We start from the raw sequence: 12,464 nt of genomic DNA on the forward strand, positions 1-12,464 counted from the left end.
ACAACTCGAGGGGGGGCATAGTTTCAGAATAAGGGGCCGCCCATTTAAAACTGAGATGAGGAGGAATTTCTTCTCTCAGAGGGTCGTAAATCTTTGGAATTCTCTGCCTCAGAGAGCTGTGAAGGCTGGGTCATTGAATATATTTAAGGTGAAGATAGACAGATTTTTGTATGATAAGGGAGTCAAGGGTTATGGGGAGTGGGCAGGGAGGTGGAGTTGAGGCCAGGATCGGATCAGCCATGGTCTTGTTGAGTGGTGGAGCAGGCTCGAGGGGCCAAGTGGCCTACTCCTGCTCCTATTTATGTTCTTATGTTCTTGGGAGTATACACCAGTAAGGAGTCAACAGAGATAGGAGAGAAGGGAGGGAAAAAGATTGAGGCAGAACACTGCATAGAGAAGAATTATTTAACAGCACCAGATTTTTTTGTTTCAATTATCTCCTGTGGCTCTTACTCTTCTGTAGACATGGTCACTGTGCTGAAACTACTTTCAAAATACATCGCCCCCTTTGACGCAGAATGAGAGTCTGGGGATAGCCAGTCATCATCATCATCATCATCATCACCACCACCACCACCACAGGCGGTCCCTCGAGTCGAGGATGAATTGCTTTCACATCAAAAAGTTCACCGGTGTTTCAATGAAGGATCTAATATTTCAGATCCCGAACTACATCCTGAAGGGTGGAAGATGCCTGTGTGTGGATTTTTTAACGTGGGGTGGCCACGGGCTTGACAGAGCTCGGTCTTGGTCCAGTGGCAAGGGTTAACCAAGACGATTGGAGACCAGCTCTGCTGCACGGACCTAGTGCACGCACATATCGCAGCGTATATTACTAAAATCTATTTTCTGGAAATGGTTACCATTTTAGACCAACTTATGGAACGTTTATCTCGATCATACAGCTGCAACAGCAGCTTCACAGAAAACAAAACCTGAGCAAAATAGGCAAGATGCAAATTGTCCACTAAATGCTCAAAACTAAAAAAATCTTACAAGAACTGAAAATTTTCTTCACTTTGCCAGAAGCATCCAATCAGCACCCCAGCCTTCAGTTACCAGCTGGGAGAGCCACACATCTCCAATGTCCATTTCACAGTCCGGCTCTCTGCAATTCTGCCCCACGCTCCCTCCCCACCTTCAAAAAACCTTGACAACACCTATGAATACATCGTGCCTTTGGTCACCTCCCCTAACTCTTCCCTGCAGCTATCCGTATCCCATCCAGCACCTCACCCCAACTGAGCGTTTTCATGCGTGATCCCAAGTAGTGAATGCTAGCGACCTAATTAACCAGGGGGACAGTCAAGCCCTATTCAGTCTTCATCTGAAGATCTCAAGCAAAGTCCTGCTAGTAGGAGTTACCTACTAGTCAAGGGCTATGGGAAGCGGGCAAGGAAGTGGAGTTGAGGCCAAGATCAGATCAGCCATGATCTTATTGAATGGTGGAGCAGGCTCGAGGGACAAATGACCGATTCCTGCTCCTATATCTTGTTATGTACCTCGGTGATCGGTAGTGGAAACTATGGCTGGTTTTCTCTCTCTCTCTCCAACACTGCGAAGGGGGGCGAAATGTGGCACCCCAGATCAATAACTGAACCTGGGAGCGACGGGTTAGTATGTGTACAGCTTAGTACCATCCTAGAACATTTTCAAAGCTGCACTGATGCGCAAGTTATACTCCAGGTTGTAACCTGCATAAATCTAAACCCCTTGAATTTCCAGTATAGCATTAGTTAACTTGGTGACTGCGGCATTAACCAGAGGGCACAGATTTAAGGCGCTCGATAAAAGAACCAGAGGTGACATGATGAAAAACTTTTTTACGCAGCGAGTGGTTAGGATCTGGAATGCACTGCCTGATAGGGTGGTGGAGACAGATTCAATAGTAGCCCTCAAAGGGGAATTAGATAAATATTTGAATTTTTTAAAAATGGATACGGGGAAAGAGCGGGGGAGTGGGACTAACTGGATTGATCTTCGAAAGAGCTGGCGCAGACTTGATGGGCCGAATGGCCTCCTGCTGTAGTATTCTATGATTGGGAAAAAAAATGTACTTTTAAAAACAAATTAAAATTAGCCAGCACAGTGGGACAGGTGCACCTGACCCGTGCATCGGAAAACCACAGGATGCAGAATGTGTGGTAGGTTTGCATTTGGCCCCCGGTTGCCAAGGCAAGGTGCCAAGCAGACACGAGGGCGGGGGGAGAGAGGGAGAGTTCTCGAGATCCAGTCCTGGGGGTCTCCCAGCTGGTAACTGAAGGGCTGGGAGCTGGCTGCCTGTCGCCTGCCCAGACTCCTGCTCTGCCAGCGTAGGAGTGAGGGAGACATGTTTTCAAAGCTGTGGGACTGCCCCGCAGCATGTCGATCAGAAATATAGCCGGCGAGCCATTTGGAAAAGTTACTCCCCATCAAATCATTCTCGTTTGCCTCACAATACTGAACAAGCGGTAAAAGTCAGAGGTGTTAATAGGGATAGGCCCGTCACTTTACATTACACAGTTTATAAAGAAACATTTGATTAAATTATCCTAATTTCAGTTTACATTAGATATAATTTAAGAGTACAGTAGAGATGATTGAATTATTCTAGTTCGATGTGCCCAGAAATGACACTGTGTAGCTACTTGCCAGATAATATTCCGAACAATACATTGCTGCATGACTGCACTTGTGGTTATATGCCAGCTAGCAAATATGAAAAATCAACCATACTAGTCTCTTTCTTTTTTTAAAAAAAAGGGCATTTCCAGTTTAAAATAAAAAGGCAAAACAAAATCTTGACCAGAATGTAAATTGCTGTGCGCACAGCCCTGGGAGCCTGCCATTGCCTGCACAGTCGCACAATAGTTGGTGTTCTTGGTCTGTTAGATTGGGTTTCAGCGCCGTCGCTTCCCGTTTGATGTTTCGATTGGTGCAGGTTGACTTCTGACAGTGCCAAAAACAAAGGTGACAGATTGCCATGGCCAGATGCTGCACAGCAAGGGCAGCGGCACAGCACTTGGTCAGGCGGCAGATGGGCGATGGGCTGCTTGGGAAAACACCAACGCCTTGCCCTGGGTCGAACCAGGGCTTCTGCCGATAGTTAAGTCGACTGCTGTGATTCATGAATATCAACAACTTTGCTGAAATTACCTGTAGCATATGCAGTACAAAGGCACTGTACAAGGCACATTCTGCAAGTGAGTGAGGACGGTAATATAAATATACATACATGCATCTGAAGAGCATATTTTCAACTAATTGAATTATGTCAACACTTGCTTTCCAATGATTAATGGATTTATTGCAGACCTGTGCGGAGGCACAGTTCCACAGGTGTTACTATCCTCCAGTAACCCATCCAGGCGTGCATTTCTCATCGGCGTGTCCACACAGTAAACCTTGGCATGTCCACTCACACGTGGGGGGCATTATAGCCACACCGGATCCTCACCTTCCCTGAAGTACACATAGATGCAGTTCCCATGACTGTCAGCTGTTGACATAATTCAATCAGTTGGTAGCACACTCACATTCCCGGAGTCAGAAGGTTGTGGGTTCCATGGCACTATTTTGAAGTTGTGCAGGGGAGTTATCCCCGGTGTACTTGTCCTCCCTCAATCAACATAACTAAAACAGATGAACTGATCAGGATCACATTGCTGTTTGTGGGAGCTTGCTGTGCGCAAACTGGCTGCTGTGTTTCCCACATTACAACAGTGGCTACACTTCATTGGCTATAAAGCGCTTTGGGACGTCCTGAGCTCGTGAAAGGTGCTATATAAATGCAAGTCTTTCTGTTCCAATACAGTTGACTGGATAATGGACACAACAAGCAGAACAAGCCCAATTGAAGCGCCTTTCTGGTTTGTGTAGCTCAGTCCCGCAGTGCATTTATTTACTAGCCATGCCATTTGGAACATAGAACTTTCTAACATTTACAGCAAAAATGATTTTTCTCATCTTTAATTATAACCAGCTCTTGGTTGGTTTTGGATTTGAAAGCAGAATATTCTCCTTACAAGGCCAGTGCTTCAGTCCGTTCTGCCACAGGCTGGCCTTTTATTTTCACAAATTTACAGAAGACTAAAACAAAATCTTTATTTTATTATGAAGCACCATAATGTCAATCACCTTTTTATAAAGCAGACGGATTACTATCAGGGGCAGTGATTGCTAGTACCACGTAGAGAGTGTGTAAATCAAACTGGGAAAAGGACGTATCCAAAACACGGCAGTAAATTGCCTGCAAACTTTGCATTATAAACTGGAAAGAGAAACAATGAGCATACAAGTGTGATTTCAAACCTCAACTATGACATGAGGTAATGTACAGATCATGTCGAGGTTTCTGACTTCATCTGAATTTAAACATTACTGCAATTATTTACCAAATATACACACCCATTGATTGTTATAAAATGCACTGAACTTAACCATGTGTTCTTTTGGGAAAAAATGTTTTTTTTATTGAAGGGCTTTATAGATTTAGAGAGAGAGAGAGAGAGAGAGAGACAGAGACAGAAATAGAGAGAAAGATATATATTTTATATATATATATATATATATATGAATGAGAGAGAGAATGAGAGAGATCGAGAGAGATATCGAGCGAAAGAGAGAAATCGAGAGATGGTTTATTTTTGCAGTAGAACATAAGAACAGGAGTAGGCCATTCAGTCCCTTGAGCCAGGCCTAGTGCTCTCTCTTCAGAATGGAGAGGTATCTCCCACCTTTTCAGGTCGACATAGAATCATAGAAATTACGGCACGAAAGGAGGCCATTTCGGCCCATCGTGTCCGCGTTGGCCGACAAAGACCTATCCAGCCTAATCCCACTTTCCAGTTCTTGGTCCGTAGCCCTTTAAGTGCACATCCAAGTACTTTTTAAATGTGCTGAGGGTTTCTGCCTCTACCACCCTTTCAGGTAGCGAGTTCCAGACCCCCGCCACCCTCTGGGTGAAGAAATTTCCCTTCAAAACACCTCTAAACCGTCTACCAATTACTTTAAATCTTTGCCCCCTTGATGTTGACCCCTCTGCTAAGGGAAATAGATCCTTCCTATTGACTCTATCCAGGTCCTTCATAATTTTATACACCACGATATATGACATAAATGCAAGCAAGAGGAAAGAGGGCGTATTTTTCTTGTACAGGTACAGGGCCTGAGCTCAAGGACTTGAAACCCTTTCTATTAATGAAAAGTGTAGGCCTCTCATGTTGGCTTCACAGTGCCCGGGAGAAAGGCAATACCCCTCCGCCACACCGGTACGGTGGAGTTTGTAGTGTGACAGCAGGCTGAAATCACTGAGCTTTGGATCTTGTTGGGGAGGGCAGTGGAGGTATCAGGTCCACAGATGGGAACGTCACCAGCACAGGATGACATTCTGTGCTGCACTCCTGCAGCTCACCGGCTGAGGACAATGTGCGCCGATCTTGTGGCTGCAGCAAGCGGTTTCATAGTCAGAAAAGAAAAGACTTGCATTTCTATAGCACCTTTCACAACCCTGGGAAGTCCCAAAGCGCATTACAGCCAATTAAGTACTTTTGGAGTGTAGTCACTGTTGTAATGTAGGAAACGCGGCAGCCAATTTGCACATAGCAAGCTCCCACAAACAGCACTGTGATAATGACCAGATCATCAGCTTTAGCGATGTCGATTGAATATCGTAAATATTGGCCTCAGGATCCCGGGGAGAACTCCCCTGCTGCTCATCGAAATAGTGCCATAGGATCTTATACGTCCACCTGAGAGGGTAGACGGGGCCTCGGTTTAACATCTCATCCGAAAGACGGCACCTCCGACAGTGCAGCACTCCCTCAGCACTGCACTGAGGGTGTCAGTCTGGATTATGTGCTCAAGTCTCTGGAGTGGCACTTGAACCCACTACCTTCAGACACACAGGTGAGGTAAGGGGCATTCTGGTCTCCGCCCTCACTGAAAAGATGAGGAATGTGTGTGTTTCAATGCATCGGTAAAGGTCACTTACTCGACCATGAGAAGTAGGAAGATCCACTCAAACAGGTTCAGTATCTTCTCTGGCTCCAGGTAGAGGCTCACAGCAGGTACGGTTGTGCTGTTAAACTGATGTACACAATCACCGGGTGTTCTCTCCGAGAAATAACCTCAAATGAAGCTAGTCTGAGCAGGGATATCTTGGATAATCATGCAGCATGAAACATGAATCCTCGGAGCTCCACTGGTGTGGTACACAACAACTACTACATGCATTTATAAAGCACCTTTCAACATAGTAAAATGCCCCAAGGCGCTTCACAGAAGCGTTATCAAACAAAATTTGACACTGAGCCACAAGTGGAGATATCAGGACAGGTGACCAAAAGCTTGGTCATAGAGGTAGGTTTTAAGGAGCATCTTAAGTGTCAGCCGTGGCTTAGTGGGCAGCACTCTCGCCAGAGTCAGAAGGTTGTGAGTTCAAGTCCCACTCCAGGAACTTGAGCACATAAATCCAGGCTGACACTCCCAGTGCAGTGCTGAGGGAGTGCCGCACTGTCGGAGGTGTCATCTTTCAGATGAGACGTTAAACCGAGGCACCGTCTGCTCTCCCGGGTGGACATAAAAGATCCCATGGCACTATTTCAAAGAAGAGCAGGAGGAGTTATCCCCGGTGTCCTGGGCCAATATTTATCCTTTAATCACAGATGATCATGATCACATTGCTGTTTGTGGGAGCTTGCTGTGCGCAAACTGGCTGCTGCGTTTCCCACATAACAACAGTGACTACACTTCAAAAGTGTTTTCATTGGCTGTAAAGTGCTTTGAGACATCCGGTGGTTGTGAAGCAGTAGGTACTATATAAATGCAAGTCTGTCTGTCTGTCTTTCTCGAGGATGGAGAGGCAGAGGTTTAGGGAGCTGAAGGCACGGCAACCAATGGTTAAGCGATTAAAATTGGAGGAGTGCAGAGATCTCAGAGGGTTGTACCCCAAGAACAAGGCAACAGCTATGGGAAGAAAGGAGAGATTTTGGGGGGGGGGGGGGGTGAAGAGAAATGTGTTTTTCTACCCAAATCCATATCAATTTTCCACTCACTGTGATAGCAGCAGTTGACTCTGATTTTTGAATTTACATTTAGATGCGAGGAATGATTTTGGGTACAGTTAGCTTTACCACGCATACATCTACAATCCAACACCCGCCCCCCCCAGTGTATTGTAATTAAAGTTGGATATTAAACAAACATTGTAATCTAGATGATGATATAGGGGAGAAGGCAAATAATTAACCATATTACAGTTAAACTTTCACAACTGTCCAGACAGCACAGAGGTAATACATTACAAAGAAGAAAAATTAGGGAGCAAGATTAGGAGAGAAAGAAAATAGAGGTAGGACAAAAAAAAAACTGCAGAGAATTAAGAGCATGACTGAGACCAAGGTAAAGCAGAGGGAGATAGACAGACAAGAGATTTGGCTTCATTCAACATTATTTTCTAAAACGCCACAAACAGTTGTACTGAGGAGACATTGATATGTAATTAAGCACTTGTGGCTATAACTACCCGTGTCTTTCATCTGGAAATGAAAAGGTCCTTTGGGGAATCAGCCTCTAACACTGTGGTTATAGTACCAGCAGTCTTTAAACTATCGTAATCTTAACTGCACAGCAGGTCTGTCACTGCTGCTGCTCTCGGCAAACCCCAGTCTTTTCCAGGAGGCCCGAGGGGATGGTGTGTGTGCTCAGAAAGACTCCCTGGGTGCCACAGGACAACAGATGGGAGGTGGGAGGCGAGGCAGAAGGCTTGCAGTAATGCAGGCCACACATACTATTGTAGGCATGGTCATTTCAGTGGAGCTCAGATTACAGAACATGGGGTATCCCGCAACCTGTCCTCGCCCCCCTCGATAAACCTCTGCTTTGTAAATATTGTGCTGCAGGTATTGTGGAATTGAAGGCAGTGGCATCAGACAGATGGGATGCAGAGCCTTACTGCGGACTTTAACCCTTCACAGACTTCGAGATGCCTGCAGCATACACAAAGGCAAGGTTTGGTTTTCTCCGAAGGTGCAGCCCTCCAATTCCTCACCTGTCTGAGCACTCTTCGTGTCTGTGCTGACTGAAGGCCCGAGGTTCACCCTCCACACACGCACAAGCAGGCAGCTCAGACCCAAAGAAATGCCGCTCCACAAATCTGCTGTTTGATTCATACTTTCTGATTTGGCAAAGTACAGAATAGGGAGCTGACCCTGGGCTGCCTGGCCTCAGGGGTTTCCGCACTGCACGAGCTTGGCATGCCGACAGAGAATGGCACATGATGCCCAGGATAAAAGGTGGGGGGTGGAGAATCAGAGAGGGCACTCTATACTGTACCAGTAAAACAAATGCACTTTTAGTGCAATGTCTCCTGGAGAATCTCAAACTAGCGCAGTGCACAGCATTAACCGTGTTCCAGATTCAGTGGTTTGAAAATCAGCAAAGCGTCTCCGGGATCATGCACGCAATGAATCGGTTTACTCAGCGTTTTAACAATATCCTTGAGTACTCCTTCACTGACCAGCACACCTGCAATTTACATGGTGGTTACACTGTGAACCAAATAGTGTCTCGTGCTGAAATTTCGATAATTTTAGGCACAAGTTTGAATATGACTTGTTCATAAAAGACAGAGAATTTATTAAAATGGTGGCTGCCCAGCAAAGTGCTCCAATTGACAGGGGGCACTGACACACTGTCCCATATAAGAACATAAGAAACAGGAGCAGGAGTCGGCCATTCGGCCCCTCGAGCCTGCTCTGCCATTTAATAAGATCATGGCTGATCCGATTTTGGCTTCAACTCCACATCCCATAACCCTTCACTCCCTTATCGCTCAAAGATCTGTCTATCTCCATCTTAAATAAATTAAATGACCCAGCCTCCACAGCTCTCTGGGGCAGAGAATTCCACAGATTTACAACCCTCTGAGGGAAGAAATTCCTCCTCATCCCTGACAAGCACACCTGCAATTTACTCGGTGGTTACACTGTGGACCAAATAGTCTCTCGTGCTGAAATTTCGATAATTTTAGGCACAAGTTTGAATATGACTTGTGACACAATGCTGGTTTTAGCTGCCAGTGAAAGGGTATCCCTCTCCCTTCCATTCAACGTAATGATGACCCTCACTACAAAATAAAAATATGAACTGTACTTTATTTATGTGGGCGGGGCGATGGGGCATAGCTACTTTCCCTTCACCAACCCCAGCACTCTTCGATTCAACTACCCAGCATGCCTCGAGCCATGATGGTTAGGAGGATTCTGCTCATTGACAAATTCAATGCTTTGTAACAGTTTTCAATTGTCCTGGAGCGCTGCACCTCAGTGTTGCGGAGGCACAATTGCTACTTTACTAGTACAACATACAGAAGCACAAAGGGCACACGTACCTTCACATGGTGACCTTCCATATACCGCGTTGCGTCCCTGAATAGACGGTACATAATGAACCCGTGTGGATCCACGCTGTCAATAAGCGGATATGCGGTCTGTAAAAGAGAAGGCCACAGTGCTGTCAGTCCATAGATTCAATTTCGATCAAAGACACATCAGAAGTCTGGCAACAGAAATCATTCCTGACATGCAATACTCCATTTAACCACCGCGACTGCGTGTTTGCTGAAACGCGAATATAAACATGCTTTCATATTATACGAGAGTGGTGCTAGGGGTGTGCTGCCAACTGCAATCGACCAGCAAACTCGTCAGGATTTTTAAAAAATACTCATTTACGGGATGTGGACATCGTTGGCAAGGCCGGCATTTATTGCCCATCCCTAATTGCCCGTGAGAAGGTGGTGGTGAGCCGCCTTATACAACTGACCGGCTCGCTGGGCCATTTCAGAGGGCAGTTAAGAGTCAACCACGTCGCTGTGGGTCTGGAGTCACATATCGGCCAGACCGGGTAAGGGCGGCAGATTTCCTTCCCTAAAGGACATCAGTGAACCAGGTGGGTTTTTACGATAATCCGGTAGTTTCATGGTCACCGTTACGGATATTAACTTTTTATTTCAGATATTATTTAATGAATTGAATTTAAATCCCCCAGCTGCTGACGCTTTGATTTGAGCTCACATCTCCGGATCATTAGTCGAGGCCTCTGGATTACTAGTCCATGTAACATAACCACCAACGATGTCTCCACAAGATCCTGCAAATCCCCTGGGAGGACAAAAGCATCATCATTTGCGTCCTTGACATCCCCAGCATTGAAGCACTGACCACACTTGATCAGCTCCGCTGGGCAGGCCACATTATTCGCATGCCAGACACAAGGCTCCCAAAGCAAGTGCTCTACTCAGAACTCCTTCACGGCAAACGAGCCAAAGGTGGGCAGAGGAAATGTTACAAGGACACCCTCAAAGCCTCCCTGATAAAGTGCAACATCCTCACAGACACCTGGGAGTCTCTGGCCAAAGACCGCCCTGAGTGGAGGAAGTGCATCCGGGAGGGCGCTGAGCACCTCGAGTCTCATCGCCGAGAGCGTGCAGAAACCAAGCGCAGGCAGCGGAAAGAACGTATGGCAAACCAGTCCCACCCACCCTTACCCTCTTCGACTATCTGTCCCACCTGTGACAAGGACTGCGGCTCTCGCATTGGACTGTTCAGCCACCTAAGGACTCATTTTTAAAGTGGAAGCAAGACTTCCTCGATTCCGAGGGACGCCTGTAATGCTACCCCTGTTCACCAAGGGCAGCAGCCAGGAAAATCCGTGCCTTCCAAGCCACTAGCCTCAATAAAAAGTCACTTAAAATAAAGAAAAATTGACTTCCCGCTCGCTGCCAGCGGCGTGAGACCCGCGAGGTGGGATCTGGTGCCACGGGTACGATCAAAGATTATTGCCCAGATATCTGACAGCGGGGCAGACAACCCCAAATGATGTTCAAGACTAGTCGGACGGCACGGTTCCCACCAGAGCTGCCACCCCGCAATCTTCGGAAGTCCCATAATGTAACTTTGATAGTCTGGACACGAATATACGCGACAAGGAGAATCTCCACTGTTGTAAGAATCGGAGAGTAGAATCATACAGTACAGGAGGCAGCCAGTGTGCCGGTTCCTTGAACGAGCTCTCCAATCAATCCCACTCCCCTGCTCTTTCCCCACAGACCTACAATTGTTTTCCCCCTTCAACTATTTAACTTTTGAAAGTTATTAATGAATTTGCTTCCATCAGCCTTTCTGCATTCTGCATTCTCGATCAGAATTCGCTGCGTAAAAAAAATATTCTCATCTCCCCTCTGATTCCTTTGTCAATCACCATAAATCTGTCTCGTCTGCTTACCGAACCTCCGGCAGTGCAAACAGTTCCTTTTTTAATCCCAATTTCAAGAAGAAATTTGCCATTTATAAATAACGGTAAAAATATCCCATTACATGTTTTAATATCAATTTCTTTTTTTTTATAAACTCAGTGCACACTCCATGCCAGCGCTCCATGCCTCCAGGTCACTCCGTGACCTCACTGATTGGAAGGATCCAATGTGGCCTGCAGCAGCTCAACTCAAGGAGAAGCTGCTGCAAAGTAATGAGCCAGCACCGTCAAATCCTGGCCAAACACCACCTCGACAAGGGAGAGAGATTGGGGCACACACAGAACAAAACCTGCTGCACTTGGCTTTGCTTCTTCTCCAAGTGCAACGAAAAGCAGCAAGCAGTAATCTGCGGATGTGGTAATATTGTCGTGTAGAATCATAGAACGGTTACAGTACAGGAGGAGATCATTCAGCCCGTCCCGGCTCTCTGCAAGAGCACCTCAGCCAGTCTCACTCTCCCGCCCTTTCCCCGTAGCCCTGCCATTTTTATTTCCTTATCCAATTCCCCTTTGAAAGCCACGATCGAGTCTGCCTCCACCACCCGCTCAGGCAGCGCATTCCAGATCCTAACCACTCGCTGCGTAAAAATGTTTTTCCTCATGTCGCCTTTGGTTCTTCTGCCAATCGCCTTAAATCCGTGTCCTCTGGTTCTCCACCCTTCCACCAATGGGAACAGTTTCTCTCGACCTACTCTGTCCAGACCCCTCATGATTTTGAACACCTCGATCAAATCTCCTCTCAACCTTCTCTGCTCCAAGGAGAACAACCCCAGCTTCTCCAGTCTCTCCTCGTAACTGAAGTCCCTCATCCCTGGAACCATTCTTGTAAATCTTTTCTGCACCCTCTCTAAGGCCTTCACATCCTTCCGAAAGTGTGGTGCCCAGAATTGGACACAATACTCCAGTTGGGGCCGAACCCGTGTTTTATACAGGTTCCTCATAACTTCCTTGCTTTTGTACTCTATGCCTCTATTTATAAACCCCAGGATCCCGTAAGCTTTTTTTAACCGCTTTCTCAACCTGTCCTGCCACCTTCAACGATTTGTGCACATATACCCCCAGGTCTCTCTGTTCATGCACACCCTTTTAGAATTGTACCCTTTAGTTTATATCTGGATGTATTAAACATCTTTCAGATGAGACGTTAGACCGAGGTCCCACCTGCTTTC

At 46.4% G+C, this 12,464-nt stretch overlaps 1 protein-coding gene across 1 annotated transcript in view; it reads right to left on the reverse strand.

Annotated features, from left to right (window-relative positions):
* timm50 (translocase of inner mitochondrial membrane 50 homolog (S. cerevisiae)) overlaps nucleotides 1–12,464 on the reverse strand; it is a 187,680-nt gene that overhangs the window by 32,258 nt on the left and 142,958 nt on the right. Inside the window, exon 7 of the mRNA XM_070867627.1 lies at nucleotides 9,371–9,469. Within this exon, the coding sequence (XP_070723728.1) occupies nucleotides 9,371–9,469 (99 nt within the window). The remainder of the gene's footprint in view (nucleotides 1–9,370; nucleotides 9,470–12,464) is intronic.

This window comes from Pristiophorus japonicus, chromosome 26 (genome assembly GCF_044704955.1).
Source record: "Pristiophorus japonicus isolate sPriJap1 chromosome 26, sPriJap1.hap1, whole genome shotgun sequence".
Taxonomy (NCBI): Eukaryota; Metazoa; Chordata; class Chondrichthyes; family Pristiophoridae; genus Pristiophorus; species Pristiophorus japonicus.